The 15,196-nt window shown below is 46.0% G+C and overlaps 6 protein-coding genes across 6 annotated transcripts; 4 read left to right on the top strand and 2 right to left on the bottom strand.

The window, feature by feature from the left end:
- Positions 1 to 41: 41 nt before the first annotated feature.
- BKA55DRAFT_629638 (uncharacterized protein) lies at positions 42 to 2,896 on the bottom strand (the record flags this gene model as incomplete). The annotated part of the gene is made up of 4 exons (XM_046196930.1): positions 42 to 1,220; positions 1,792 to 1,826; positions 2,101 to 2,400; positions 2,695 to 2,896. 4 exons carry the CDS (start codon positions 2,894 to 2,896, stop codon positions 57 to 59), a joined length of 1,701 nt encoding a protein of 566 aa, XP_046055800.1. The 3' UTR covers positions 42 to 56.
- A 1,925-nt stretch (positions 2,897 to 4,821) lies between these two features.
- Positions 4,822 to 5,807, top strand: BKA55DRAFT_587872 (uncharacterized protein; the record flags this gene model as incomplete). The annotated part of the gene is made up of 2 exons (XM_046194712.1): positions 4,822 to 4,909; positions 4,966 to 5,807. The coding sequence occupies 2 exons, from the start codon at positions 4,822 to 4,824 to the stop codon at positions 5,805 to 5,807; spliced, it is 930 nt and encodes a 309-aa protein (XP_046055799.1).
- Positions 5,808 to 5,954: 147 nt separating this feature from the next.
- BKA55DRAFT_547687 (aspartic peptidase domain-containing protein) lies at positions 5,955 to 7,317 on the bottom strand. The gene is made up of 2 exons (XM_046191050.1): positions 7,016 to 7,317; positions 5,955 to 6,956 (listed from the first exon to the last, which is right to left on the bottom strand). The coding sequence occupies exons 1-2, from the start codon at positions 7,107 to 7,109 to the stop codon at positions 6,076 to 6,078; spliced, it is 975 nt and encodes a 324-aa protein (XP_046055798.1). The 5' UTR covers positions 7,110 to 7,317; the 3' UTR covers positions 5,955 to 6,075.
- Positions 7,318 to 7,388: 71 nt separating this feature from the next.
- Positions 7,389 to 8,366, top strand: BKA55DRAFT_547686 (uncharacterized protein; the record flags this gene model as incomplete). Its single annotated transcript, XM_046191049.1, has 3 exons — positions 7,389 to 7,470; positions 7,566 to 7,848; positions 8,149 to 8,366. Coding segments are annotated over exons 2-3 (179 nt in total), but the record flags the coding sequence as incomplete, so codon positions are not given.
- Positions 8,367 to 9,229: 863 nt separating this feature from the next.
- BKA55DRAFT_587870 (uncharacterized protein) lies at positions 9,230 to 10,582 on the top strand (the record flags this gene model as incomplete). The annotated part of the gene is made up of 2 exons (XM_046194711.1): positions 9,230 to 9,343; positions 9,437 to 10,582. 2 exons carry the CDS (start codon positions 9,230 to 9,232, stop codon positions 10,580 to 10,582), a joined length of 1,260 nt encoding a protein of 419 aa, XP_046055796.1.
- A 1,853-nt stretch (positions 10,583 to 12,435) lies between these two features.
- On the top strand, positions 12,436 to 14,794 carry BKA55DRAFT_600691 (uncharacterized protein). Its single transcript, XM_046196548.1, has 4 exons — positions 12,436 to 12,886; positions 12,942 to 13,259; positions 13,305 to 13,836; positions 13,890 to 14,794. Exons 1-4 carry the CDS (start codon positions 12,501 to 12,503, stop codon positions 14,637 to 14,639), a joined length of 1,986 nt encoding a protein of 661 aa, XP_046055795.1. The 5' UTR covers positions 12,436 to 12,500; the 3' UTR covers positions 14,640 to 14,794.
- Positions 14,795 to 15,196: the final 402 nt, after the last annotated feature.

The raw sequence follows: 15,196 nt of genomic DNA, 5'->3' as shown, positions 1-15,196 counted from the left end.
CGCGAAGCTCAGTGGCAGTGGGGACAGTCAACGCTTTGAATCTGGATATCATTGAACTATTCTTCTGGGTTTACGTATGCAATTGGCCATGAGAGCCACTGACGAGAGTTGGGAGAAATAACGAGGATCTCCTCTATGATATGGGCCGCCCATTCGTGCATGAACCAAAACTGGGCCTCAACTGTCCGAAGTAGGACGCAAAAATGTCCCAAGATGACTGTTGAGATCAGGTCTCTTTGGCGCAACCCTTCCATGTAATCGTCTCCAAGTTGGTAGACCCAGCCTATAACATCCTGAAGCTTACCGACTGTATCCAAAGCAGCGTCTTGCCCCTTGCCAAACATCCTCTCGAAACAGCCTGTGAGCACTTGTAGCTCACGATCGTAAGCGTTGTGAAGCTTCTCCTCTGCCAATTCAGCAATCAGATGCGAGATTCCGTTCAAAGAAGAGCGCCAGTCTTCGATGCCGTCAACCATCAAGGCTGGATCGGTCGTTGAGCTGTGTTCTGACGTATCGCCGCCAGGTATCGGAGCATACTCTGCCAGCATACCTGAGAATATTGATGACCAGCCTGTGGATTCAACAACTAAACGTACACCCCGAAGAAGATGAAGCCATGAAACTTGCCCTTCGATGTTGGTTAGAAGAAGATTCCCGGGACTCGGACCTTTGGCAAGAGCAACGAAGCATATCAAGACGGATGTCAGATACGCAGCTGGGCTGTTATCTCCACCAAGATTACTGATCAATATCGTTGCTGAATGCAACGCAGCCGTCAAATGCGTTTCTGCAATTAACGAATATTGCTGCTTCTCAAGAGGTTTGATTCGGGCCAGATGATATGATGACAACGAGAGTATAAGTTTGAGTATGCAGTTGTGTTGAAATCCTACTCGAGGCGCGCCTTCAGACCAAAGAAGGTTCTGGGAACCGCTACCGCCGCCAAGAGTGCTTGCAGTTTTGGTCATGTAGCTGTGAAAGAGCTCAAGATCCATCGTATTAGTATTCAGATTCCCGGAGCTTTCTGCAGCAGACTCAGCCGCGTGAGATCGGATCTGCTCAGCCCATGACGTCCAATCTGACCTGGGGCGCCCTGGGCGCCGTAATTGATAATCGGGTTGGTGATTGAGAGGAGCCTGGGTAATTGGTGGTTGAGGAGAGAAGTCGCACCATACACCAAACTGAACGCATTTTCCGCACTGCGGTTTCACCTCGTCGCACTTGAAAAGTCCACATGATTAGACTGAAGTACTACAGTACAGCATGGTATACCTCGGAGGGGCACAGGTGATGCCTGTCTGGCTAATGAAAGTATAACACGACTAACCTTGATCTTTCGTCTTTTGCAGGTTTGGCAGCCGAGCCGAGACTTTTTGTGGGGTTTACGCATATTCGTACAGGAAACAGCGGTTGGGGGCAGAAAAGCGCCCAACTCCCTTATCAGCTAGACTTGAAATCGTAGTTTTACGTCGGGTTGCCGTGGGTTGGCTTGTTGGGAATTTTGCGATGACAGAGCAGAAAGTTGGTAGACGGAGAAGTCTTGTCGCATCCTCGGACTTTTTAGGTGCCGCACGGACCGCCAGACTTGGTCTAGCTTATACGTATCCGATGCGTAAATTCATGACTGGTTGGTCGGTCTGTCCTTGACTCATAAAACGGAACTTTTCGTTTAACCTGGGAGTGGGCACTCATGAAGTAAATATTACCGAAGAGACGTCTACAGTTTTAACTAAAATGGCTCCTTTAATGCAAATAAGACTTTGACAAATTAGTTAAATATATTAATACTACATTTAAATATGAGAATTTTCTATTATTTTGAAAAGCTAATAAAATAAAATTTAAGAGGTAACCCTAAACTCTGAGTTAATTGGGCTGTTTTAATGCAATGGCTTAATATATCTCATGGAGATGTTATAAGCTCAAAGGTATTAATTAAGTAGAGAACCAAAAAATAGACTAACTGAGTCTATGCTATGTCTATTTACCTTGATATCAATGGCAGATCCTCCTTTAAAACATCTAAACGCCGAGCTTTCAAAATCAACTGACCCGGGTGCAAGAAAAGTATAAATAACACAATAGCCAGCATAAAGCAACAATCGAAAATATATAGGAAAGCTTCATTCGACAACAGAGGGCCATCACCACCTTGCTTATACTCGATAATCCTGACCAAATTGCGGATCAAGAACAAGCCGCTGGTGCAATAGAGTGCGATGAAATATCGACGATAGTGCGTCACCACACCTGCAACACACTGGACCGGCGGGTTTGAGCGGAGCCTGAGCTGCAGGGTGAGAGTGCAGATTATGAACATGGCAAAAGCAAGGATCTGGAGAACCAGTCCGCCGATGATGATAGTCTGGCCTCGCTTTGCCTCTTCCAGGTCTTCACTGCCTGACATAATGGCACCCGCGGTCTGTGTGACGAAGCAGATCAGATCAACCAAGACGAACAGTTTGGTGATCCATCGCAAGCTTATAAGGGATACTTCTTGTGCTTTGAGAGCTCTTGTGATTCGACCGAGAGACATATAGATGGTGGCGGCGAGGAATGGCGGGGCCACGAGGACGAGTAGGTTTTGTATTAGAAAAGGCAATGTCTGCCGGAGATTGTCGTGAGATCGTGATCGAAACCAATAGGCGGCGGCCTCCACTAGGAACAGTATCAGCTACATGGAACTACATAGACGTGAGTAGGCAGGCCACGTACTACCGCACCCGATGATCATAGGGATGGGAAAGGCTGATCGATAGGGGAACATCATGATGAAGTGCGCAATACCCGCCGCACCAAATAGGCCCAAGAAGGCATATGCTGGACCTTGAGATGGGTTGTAAGGATACAAGTCAAAAGGGGCGTAGCCTTCGGGCGTTTGGGTGTTGTTTGCCATTGTTTGTTCTGGCGAATGGCTCAAGTCGATCAATGGTGATATAGGAGCGGCTGACTTGTAGTGAATTAGGTATGGATGTGAGAATGAGGCGTATGCAAGAAAAGAACTTATTGAGAAATGATAGTAAGGTAGTTAGGTGTGCTAGAATAGTGTGTAACTGGTTCCAAAAGCCAAGACTCGCAAAATCACAAAGGGAATGCTATATATGTTGTAAAAGTCCCGATGGCCTTGCAGCTTTAAATGAAGCAAGATTTATAAATAAACAGATGATTGAGTGTCTCCGCAAATCAATTGGCTATTAGTATTTACGGATTCGGATATGCTTTTAATGGAACCGCTGGTCCCTGCTTGTCGCGTCCTGGCCCACGCATAAGTGCGACATTGAAACGGAGGGGTGCTGTAGTTTCAGGGCAATTATCGGGTGGCGCGTTTTTGACATGTGGATTAACGGTATGCCAGCCAGTGAGGCATGACTTACCTTCCTCCTGGCTGGATGAGCTACAAGCAAAGACTCGTCTGTCGAATCTTGGCCGTCTCGTCTTTACTTGTTCCAGGTCAGGAGAATGTCATCACTGTCGAGATTGTGGAGGGCTGGTACACAGAATAGCCCGGCTTTACAGGCGGCGAGTCCTTCCGCTATGGCGACAAACTCGGGCTGGCCGCTCAGCTTGAAATCCATGCCATTGAGCATGATACATCGGCCATTTTGCAACCGATTGCTGATGAGACTTGGTTGTCAAGCCAAATCAGTATTCTTTCGAGACATATGACCTGCGGGCCGAGACTAAAGGTCGTCCCATTGAGGAGCTGGAGAAAAAGAGTTGTTGAAATGCCGTTCTGCGCCAATAATGGCACCGTATGCACCCCCGATCAAGGTTCTGGAGCAGATTCTCTGCAAGGAGTGGAATGCTAGATTTTCGGAGTAAATGTGATGCTGAATTGCATGCGACTTAGGGGTTGTAGCCTGTTTCGATTACCTGACGTGGCTGCTTATTCTTTTTCTTATCTCAGTGGCCTCGTGCCTCGCGTTCGTGAGTGTTTGAAAGACTAGATTGTCAGGTAAATTCTGATTTATAATATTACCTATACTGGCTCGCCAACAAATCTAGCATCCAGTCATTCGTCCGTATTGATATCCTTGAGAACCTTAACCTCTAGCCCTGTTTCAAAATCGACTTCAATCTTCAATGATATATCTTCTCCAACTATTGAGGCCACCGCTATTGGTTCTGCTACTATAAGCACTACAACTGAAACGATTCCCTCTTCTGAAGTAAACTCATTAGCTGGAACAATAATTACAACTGAAGCGGTACCGACTATCCGTACTAAATCAATAACTACCGCTGGAACCATAGCTATTAGAACCGACACTACTCATACGACAACTAGAGTCAATCTTACTAAGCATATCAAGGTTAAATAGCTCTTCACTCACTAGACAGCGTCTGTAAAGGCTGTAGCAAGTGCAACAAACCTTTAAGGAGGAGCCTTACCGAAATAAAAAAAAATTCAGCCTTAAAGTTCTAGAATGCTCTTTCTGGAGTATGCAACTAAACCTTGCAAAGATTTGCAATAGCTTTCTATTAGGTAGATTAGTGCATTGAGGGTACTCAGGGGGTTCCGCAGCGTTTTCTAGTGCTAGAAGTTTAGCCTGTAAACTATCGAACCAATGACTGAAGCGGCGTTGATAGTCGGCAGCTCAAATCCACTAGTTCGCTCGCTAACACAAACTATTGACTTTCTTCAGGCACTGATATGACTAGCGCAAGATGCTCATTTCCGAATCTTTAATCTCGCTGTTTACAGAATTTTAGGACAACAATAAGAGCCCGCTTCCAGATTTCCAACTACTTGTTTATTTCCTTTCAGCTACCCGTTTTTCTCTCTCTTTTCACTCATTTTAGTCACTCGTTTGAACCATCATGCATTTGAGCATCCTTCGTTTGTTGGCCGTTGGCCTTGCTGGTTTTGATGTTGCAGTTGGGAGCCCTTGCAAGCCTCACTCTTCAGGTAAGTTAAGTTATAGACTCTCGGTTGGCCATTTCTTGCTAATAGCACTGGCGTAGTATCTGACTCTTCGATTGCGACAACTGCGACAACATCCAGTTTTACCTTGTCTTTAGACACCTCAGCCACCTCAGCCACCTTTGCCAGTACCACGACCGAAGCAGTTACTACTTCTGACACAACCACTGAAGCAACTACGGTTACTGAAACAGATACTGCGAGTACCGAGGCAACCACTTCCGGTGATATAACCTCGGAGGCGACTACTTTCGCTACATCAGTCGCAACCACTGAGGCAACTTCTGCCACTGGAGCAGATACTACAACAGAGACCATGACCACGTCAGACACAGTCTCTGCTTCATCCGAAATCACTCAGGCTCCCACCACCACTGAAGCCACAACTACTGCAGCCCCCACCACCACTGCTGTGCCAATGTTCCGACTCCTCGCTGAGAGCGGACCTTACGCAAACGAACCTGTTTTATCAAACCGAAACCAGTTCAGTCAGCTTATCTTCAACAGCGCTCAAGGCTATACCGAGGCTTACTTCACCATCGATACCACTACTGGTCGCCTGTTGCTTGACGGCCATTTGCCTGTGTGTGGATTCTTTCCAGGCGATGGCACCAGTGCATTTATGGTATGCGATGCCAACAATATGCCAGCGCAAGAGCAGTTCCTCACTTGCGAGTCACCTACCAGTAGCCAGTTAGAGTGCACTGTGCCTCAGGTGCAATGCAGCATGTTTTCAGGAGGGTGTACTACCACTGGCGCTCTCTGGGGCACTACATATATTGGCGCCTCAGGTGGTACTGGTGCTGTTACTGCGATCCTTGGCCCTCAGTCTATGCAAGGATATACTCCTGTGGCCTTCTTAATTACATTTGACTCTGATTAGACAAACTAAGCTGAGGTTTGACTATCAGTTGATGTACTGCATTCTTACACGATAGAAATTTCTCTAAGTAACTATGGCTTGGGATAATTTAATATTACAAGATATGTTTTATCTACTCTCTTATTACTCATATAAATTAAGATACGTTACTACATCCACGTCGTGACAAACAGATAACTAGTCTCGTCCGTCGTCCTTGAATCCTGCTCTTGTCTCGATGTTTACAGCGGCTGGATTGTACCGAACTGGTCTGTAGAGGTATGACAGCTTAGACAGCTTGAGCGAAGTCAATGCGAGAGTTTGTAGTGTCAAAGACAGAATAGTAGTTCTCAAGAAACTTCTGTCCAATAATGGTGTTCACACCAGCGCTGCCTCCATCAGCGATCCAGGAATAATACTTCCCGGACCTCAGACCAAAGTTGCCATACTGGGCAGCAGGGACTAGATACTGCGCAGGAGTCAGGGTGTAAGTCGTTGACCCAAACTTGATACCGAAATTAGAAGTGGGCTTCTTGGTAAATACAGCAAGACCAGAAGATCTGTCCGTCTTTCCTTTGGCAACGGACAAGAACTTGTTGTAGGAAGCGGTGGGAATATAGATGAGCGTAGTGCCAGTGTCGACAATGCCTTTACCAGATGAGGCAATTGTTGTAAAGCCGTATGTGAAGCTTGCAATTGATATACCCCAGTATGCTGCCGCTGCGCCGCTTTTGAGAGTCGGAAAATATGTGAGGGGACCGGTGAACTTGGTGCTATCGATGCCACCAAGGGTTAACTCTCCGTTAGTGTCATCACTGTCGCTGCCAACCTCGGGACGGAATGAAACACCGAGAACCTCGGATGAGATTGAGCCTTGGTTGTAGAGATTGTCCATAAAGGTTGGAACTTTGTTCGTATTAGAGACGGTGCCTCTAGTCAGGCGAACGGGTCCGAAGCCGATGATGCCATCTACGCCGTCGAATTGGTCAGACCAGGTGGCAGCACCGATCGATTGCGATGGCACTGTAAGGTTGCCGAAACTGACCTGGTCTAGGAACTCGTCGCCATAGAATTCGCCAGATCCGTAAGAAACATAAACAGAGTCACCTGTATAATTTCCGGTTGACGATGGCTTGCAGGGCTCTTGAGCACCGCACCAAGTATTTGAGGCTGCATCTCAGGGTCAGTAAACAGAGGCTTCCTCAGCCAACAAAGACATCAATACGTACATCCGGTATCGACAATGAGATCCCAGGTTTGGTCTCCGATAGTTACAGGGGCGACGTAGCAGTCGTTTTGATTCGTAATAGAGCCCTCGCTCATGTCAACATGGGGGAAGCGCTGGAAGCTGTAGGTTTATTGACGTTGCGAAGGCGGGCTTGGCCTTGTTGGACCATGCTCTTGATTGAAGTGACTTGTGAGACATGCTTCAGTGGCAGAGTGGCTGTTTTAGCGTGAGGCTTATGTGGCGATGCTGAGACAGCTGCAGCAGCCGCAACAAGAGCAAGAGTGACGGGAAGCAACATGTTTACGGAATATGCGAGAAGTGCAGAAAATAGTATCAAGATAGGTAACGAAGAATGTATTTATATCTCATTCACTCTGCAGCACATCTTTTTGTCATTATTTTGCGGAAAACCGGCATTATGGAATAACCTAGACCAGCAGACTGGAATTCGGGACCCTAGCAAATGCCCAAAACGTTAGTTTTCTTAGGTATGTACTAACCAATAGCGTGATTTCTCTCAAAGCAATTAGGAATGAAATGGTTTAACATACTTCCAACAGCATCAAGGACGCGAAACTCTAAAGAGGTATAGGTTTGGGGAAGTGATAACTTTAGACCTCGATCGCAAGTGGCCAAAGGCTTTACTAGGTGCAGTGTAGGCTGACAAATTGTTTGAACAAGTTACCTTCAGCATCATCATTTAACAGTCTGACTATTCAATCTCGTATTACAATGCAAACTCGGCGGAAATGATTGCGGCCGCAAACTCGACGAAGGTTATGATACTGGCGGTAAGGCCGATTATTTCCGCCATTGGAAGACTTCCTCTCGGGGCTAGCAATAAGAGTTAGTGAGATAATTGTAGAGAAACGTCCTGTCTGAGAAACAGGCTGTGAAGATGACCGCGTGACGTGGCCGTGCATGCCATTCTCGCAAAGCGATAACCCCTTCATCCGACTACCAACAGGAGCAATGATATCTATATGGTCAGTTATCATTGAAATCTGGTCAGCTATTATCGAACTGGCTCAAACTGCTGCTTCTGGAATTACTGTCAAGTTTGTTATTATGATAATACTACTGTTCCTCGGCGGTGCTCTAGTCTATCTGGCTGTTAAGATGAGTTCAACTTACTTTATTTCGTTGGGGCATGTGCTATGTTTCTTTTTGTATCCGCTATAAGACGGAGATTGGGAAAGCAGCCAATAGATAAGCAAGACTTGGCTAAGTGATATTAGTTGTATGTATTACTTAGCAGTCGCCGTTATGACTTTTAAGTGAGGTAAAGTCTGTACCGAAGCTGAAGTGTTGCCTCATTGCTCCTCTTTTATTAGAAGCTCGACTAGCTTCGTGGCACAGCACTTGGTGGGCAGGGTGTCCATCCTATTTTATACAATGTTTAAATTGTGAGCTGAATTTGTTCTGTGCGGTTAGGCCCTGATCGATACGGTACGTACGGATCAGCACAAATGGCAGTATTGCCTATCTAGGTCATTCCACCTTGCCCAAGTACCCCAAAAGGTTATGCAGGCTCAATCAATGTACCTTTGTCGCGCTAGGCCTTGAAAAGGGATAGGCTTCTTAGGTCATCCAGACCTAGGACGGAAATAGCTGGTTTTGGCAGCTGAAATCAGCTATCGTGTCCGTACGTAGCGCTACCCTCAGGGGGCTGCGCTACATACGGATACAACTACGGCAAAGTGCCAAAAACCGATACATTTGAATTATGCAATGTACCATTTCTGCCCCACATCCGTTTGAGCCCACCCGTACGTACTGTATCGATCAGGGCCTTAGCTCCCCCTTTGTTGACTGGCTTAACCTACGGTGGACGGAAACCTCCGAGGGTGGGGTAATCGAGTAACCGTTGATCGACATTGAGTTTTCGCATCTCAAGTTCCAGAAATCAATCAAGCACTACGTATGCTGCTAATGTTGCTCCTCACCGGATACTGTTGGTGTTGGGCCATATGTCCCTGGTAGACAGACATAGATCAAACTCCTTGTTGGTGACGAAATTTTAATGCCAGGTCTCAAAGGCACTAATAAGATGAGGTTAACCTAAACCCAAAGCTAACGACCTGTAGACGTCATGATTGGTCCTTACCGAGCTTGTTCTGGCTCTTTTCTCGCCTCCTCCCCCCCACAACTTCGGCAGTTACGTCTTTACCATCGCCAACCTCATTCTGAGGTCCGCCTACGACCCTTGCCAAGCATGGACCCTGACGAATCACCAACAGAGACATCGGATAATCTGCCAACTGGCAAGAAACGGCCTCATAAAAAGTCAAAGACCGGTTGCACCGATTGTAGGAAGCGTCGGGTCAAGGCACGTTCTCTTACCTCCCTTTTAATAGGATTCCTTAATACAGTGGACCAACCTTCATTTAAACATACATCATATTCTAATTTCGCGCTGTAGTGTGACGAGAAGATACCAGCCTGTACAGCTTGCGTTCGACGTGACCATGCATGCGTCTATCCTTCCACGGGAATCGTCACTCCCAGTCTGACGCCGAGCAGCAGCCATTCCACACCCGCCTCGGCTCGGCAAACGGATGAAGCATCACTCGCTTCTTCGCTTTCGGTACCAAGAATCGTTGAGGGCCATGAACAATCACCACCGTCAGCGATAACCTTTGTGCTTGATGATCTGGCCTTGCTACATCACTGGACCTTGTCGACGAGCTTAGAAATTGTCAAGTCCCCCGCTGGAGACCATTATTGGCAAAGGACGTTTCCACGGATCGCATTCCAACACGCCTTCGTGATGCATGGAATTCTTAGCCTGGCAGCGCTGCATCTCGCCTACAGACATCCCGCTGACAAGCGGCGGCTTATCTGCATTGCCGCCTATCATCATAACATAGCACTACGGGGATTTCAGCAGGGCATAAACCAAATGAGAGATGACAACAGCGACGCGTTGTTTGTTTTTTCGTCGTTGAACATCGTGTATGTGTTGGCTATCTTTGGCCCTCTCTGCGATAACTCTTCTGCCGACCGCAAGTCCCGCATCCTCGGAGATGGATGGATTCCAGCGATACGCGGCGTCGACGCTGTGCTGCATCCTGTATACGAGAGGGTCTGCCGAGGACCTTTGAGTAACTTGACAGAGATCGGCAATTGGCACAAGCTTGATCCAAATGAGCAATCAGTTGTTCATGACGACCATTTTCGCAGTATACAGGAGGTATGGGGGAGCAATAATGATGCACATATCTACGACCAGGCGCTCTACCTGCTCCGGAAATGCAATGCCTACATGAGACAGTTTGAGACTATGAGCAGCGAGGCTAGAGCTGAATGGGGATATAATCAGGATTGGTCTGCACCATACATCTGGTTGCACGCGACTTCCAAGGAGTACCTTGAGATGCTACAACAGCGACAGCCCCCGGCTTTACTGATTTTTGCGTATTTCGGTACTCTGGCATATGCTTTAGATGGATCCTGGTTTATGGAAGGTTGGGGACGAAGCATAGTGGGTGTTGTCAATGAACTATTAGGAGGATACTATGACCCATGGATGAAGTGGCCTAAAGATACTGTGAGTATTGATGACTGAGTACCGTAGATGAAACGGATAAACGTGTCTTAAGACATGCAGGTTTTATTTCGTTAGTAGCTGTCTGGTTTAGAATATGGCGGCAGCTTGAATTGGGATGTCTGAAAAGTGAGGTTGTTCCAAGAACGGCATGATCCGTAAATGAGGTACACAAAGTAGCAAAGTATTACCTTCATATATCGCAACTTTCCTATATTTACTCACTCCATTACTTCCGAGTTTTTCGAGCGCCGTGTTTCGAGATTTCAGTCCTGTTATTTTCGTCTCCTAGGACGCGAATTATTCCAATTCAATGTAGCCAAGGAACTGACAAGGACTCAGTAGGCAACGAAACTCTTTGGTTGTAGCTGAGAAAATCTCGCTAGTCAGGCAATTGTTTTGACAAACAGATGTACGCATTCTGAACCTTTCCTTGAGTGGTTGAATGCGGGGCAAAGCGGCTGACCCTGGTCGCCTTGCCACGTCAGTCACCAAGACATGGCCTTCGCGCTTCAGGGCTGTCAAACACCAATGCCACTCCAATCTTGATCTCATGATTTGAAGATCTCTCGAAATCGTATGTCTGCGAATTTCTTCCTCCCACACTTGGCGGTCGGACTGAATTACTTGACTGCTCGGTATTACTAGCCTTATTTGAACCAGAAAGAGGTTAGTAGGGACTGCAGCTGCAATATTAATATTAATTAATAGTAATTAAACTAGCTTAAAAGGCTAGAAGTATCTAGTAAATAATAATAAATATTAAGGAAAGAAACTTTAATTAATTTATAAAAATAAAAAGTTTATTGCTATTTATATTAATTACTTCTATTAAGCGTATCTATCTGCTGAGCTTATACTGGCAATAAACCCTGGCAATTAGTATTATATTATAGCTTTTATCTCTAACTATTTAAACGACAGTAGTGCTCATGTGCGGTTTAGTTCCTACTCCTTTAATGAGCCAGTGACGATTTCATTAGTGCTTACCATCCTATGGTTAATAATAATCCAGCTGCGGGATTATGTTTGTCGATTTGGAAGCAAGGCTAGCTTTAGTTTGCATGGTTGCGGCATCCTGGGCAAATTATCTCAGACGGCCAACCCCGTAGCTGATGTCCTCTTGTTGGTGCCCAGACACTGGTTGGAATGGCTTTTACAACGGGAATGAGACAAGGCCAAGCAGTGGAGATGCGGAATTCAGAAACAAGCAACTCTTGCTTCGAGGCTTTGAGGTTTTTTGTTTATTTCCTGTTCTCATTCGGTCGATTCGATCATGTTTAAAGAGACATCATTGAGTAGAAGATGCATCTATATCTAGGGATGCAGAGTTCAGGGTTAGAGTGAGACACAATCAGGCAAGGCCAGAACCAACTTCAAAGTCTTACCTTCGTCTCACAGTCATTATGCAATGAATTTGCTTTTAGCCTTCTTCCTATAGGCCCCCCCTACCCAAAAAAAAAAAAAAAAAAAAAAAAAAAGTGCCCCTCAGAAAATACGCCCGGGGCAGTGTACACAAACCTGAATTAGCTTTCCCTCTTAACAAGCAAATGGCAATTTGTTAGTTCAGAAAGAGCAGATTATCTAATAGGGCAAGAGTCTATTGAAGGGGTAAGATACTGAAAGTACTGCAGTGACGCAAGTCTATTTTCTCTAATAGTCGTTGCCGTATTGAGAAATGTTATTTAGAGTTGAATCTGGCTGAGAGCTGACTCTAACCGCGCGCCTTACACTGTCGCCGTATTGGTCTGGCCAGGCTGCGAGACCACTGAGCGTCTAGTGAAACAAGCTAAAGAGGAAACGTTCTAACCAACAAATGTATCAGCAAGATTAAATAGAGAGTTCAGGTCAATGTAGAATGTTGTATTTCATTAAAGCAACTATTCTCATTAGAAAATTGTCTTGCAGATATCATTCATTACACTGTCAATAGAACAAAATGTCATCCGAGTCCCAGCAACAACGTTCCAAAACTCCAGTTCTCAAGCTGCGACCGTCAGTCACTACGGAACAGATCGTGCCTCGCCAAAAGATCAAACAACCCTATGGCCCTTGGATTGCACATCCAGATCTCATCGATGAAGAGTTTGAGCGGCGCCGTCACCTCATCCATTTCCCACCTGATGTAACAAGGGATGAGCATAGGCGACGATGGGAGGAAGAAATTCCGGTATTGGAAGCAGAACTAGAAGCCTGTAAGCCCGAAGACTTTGACTGCAGGGCTGTTATTCAAATCATGCCGAGATACAACATGCAACTTACGCTATGTCAATCCGATCATGAGCAAGCTAAGTACCTCGAGAGATATTACATTGGGGCTCATATGTACAACACCCTCCAATTTTAGTGACATGCCGGAGTTCTAACGGTGTTGTGCAAGCTATTTACGACCTCACGCTTTTATCTCGCCTTCTATTCTCGATAGCTTTGGGCATGATTGGGGATTGAACGCTCGAGGAATTTATTACCATCATTACTATTCACCCGCGTGGATTACAGCAGACCATAAACTATGGGTGCCGTCACTGCAGGACAAGAATTGGGACGATGCTGGCGAAGAAGATCGCCGAGTCAGAGCCAGAACAATGGTCAAACATATTCTGCAAAACGAGAAGTGGGCTAAGAGCGAATATGCATGGGAAGCCGATGCTTGGCAGGATGTGTTCGGGATGATGAGAGATGACCCTGTACTTGCCGTGTAGGGACATAATCCTCCTCTCAGAGATTTCACTAACGATTCCAGCGACAAGCATGAATACCACACGATACGAGAGAAAAGGCATCCTGTTACATGCCTTCTAACTGGCGAATCAAAATTCATCAAACGGATCCCTGATGCGACTTTTGGTCTCGCAACATTCAAGCCTCGAGATTACCAGAGCCCCATTGCCGAATGGGATCTCGATCGTGATCGCCTGGAAGCACTCAGTCTTCATAGATACTGTGGTCTCCACTCTGACCCCAGCTGGGGCAAATCAAGTCTCGTATTCCCATTTGCAGCCTATGAAGCTAAAGGATGGAGTGGTGATCCTCGGGAAGCACGACGTCAAGCGTGCTCTGCTGGATCAGTATACCTCGACATGCTTGATCGTCTAAGCAAGGTTCCAGGGAAACCTGGAGAGCTTGATGGTGCATACCAAGCCGAAGGCAGTCGAAATAGCCAGGTCTTTGTCTTCACGTCCTTTGGTGCTCATTGGCATATTCTGGTTGGTTATAGGCGGCCACGACTCGCAAGAGAGCATGCAGGCATGTCTGGTATGAGCAAAACTGTATATGTAAGCCCAATCCGTATTTTGAACCATCATCGCACTAATGCACGAGTCTATAGGACTTCCAAAGGATCTGGAGCGGACGGGTGTCAACTGAGCGTAGAGCGTGGGAGTTACTTTCCTTGATCGACCAGATACACCTTTGGGGCGTAACAGTTTTCAGAGATTTTGTCATACGACACTTAAAGCCATGGCACGAGTTTGGAAAGCGATGTTATGTCAATGATATCGACTTTGCTACTTCTTCTTCTGATAAGCGTATCAGGATTTTCGACGAGTCGGTTCGTTACTGGTTCCCTCGGCCCTCTAATGAACTAGCCGAATGGACAAAACACTTCCCCCCGGAGACCCAACTGAGATTCAGAGACGCACTAGCACATTTTATGTTCCAAGCTAATGCAAGTTATTGTTCGGAAACCAGAGGCAAAAGCGATTCATTTACTTCCTTATTCAACTGCATCATCGGTACCTGCTCAAAGACTCACCTTGTTGGATATCCTTTAGGATCTTTAGAGGAAGTCCATGCCCATCTTTATGACTTTCACGGCGTAGAACCGGGCACCGAACTGGACTATAAGTTAAGCGCAGAAGAGCTAAGAAGCCGAAAGCTGCGTGTTTGGCAAGTCGGACAAAGATTGTTTCTCGCTGACCGTCTAGTTATACACGATGATGACATGGAAGTCTGGGGTGGGCCGTCGGGTAAGAGGAAGTTTAAAGACATAATGGATGAAGAAAGCAATGGCCAGGGTAATTGCGGTGATGACACAAATGTAAAGAAGAGAAAGCTCCGATCATACTACAGATTTTAGGGTTAGCCATGGGGAATCATGGTTTGCAGAATTGTGTTTGTTGGAAGCGAAATTGGTGGGATGTAACTATCTTTTCTGTCACTCTCTTGACGACATCTCAATAGACCTATTACGGCCGATGACATTGACGCCATTGTAGAGATCGTTATCAAAGCATTTTCATCCTATAACAACTCGTCTGTCGTTACCCAACCACGATAAGCATCCTTAATAACACTATAAATATACATAGCTCTAGTACGCGGAATATCCTAATATTGTCTTGGTAGGCTAAAACACCATCATTCTGGCGAACATTCCGAATTGAATAATCCGAAAGAAACATATACCATTGCTTTGAGTATTTGGCATAATCCTGGGGATTGAGCACCGGTTCCTGATACCCCAGCTGTTAGTCCATCCAAGAACCACTTAGAAAGGATAAGTTGCAATCCGGCATAATTGAAGGCAGACTCGGAGGTCACCAGAGACCTAGAAAGGAGATTTACGTGTCCAGATTCAGAAAGATAGCTTTCGTTGCGACAGATGGTAACACTTCTAGACTTTTGGAGGCGAGA

The sequence above is a fragment of the Fusarium redolens genome, assembly GCF_020744475.1.
Source record: "Fusarium redolens strain MPI-CAGE-AT-0023 chromosome Unknown BKA55scaffold_1, whole genome shotgun sequence".
In the NCBI taxonomy this organism is placed as follows: Eukaryota; Fungi; Ascomycota; class Sordariomycetes; order Hypocreales; family Nectriaceae; genus Fusarium; species Fusarium redolens.
This window is presented reverse-complemented; position numbering and strand designations above follow the sequence as displayed.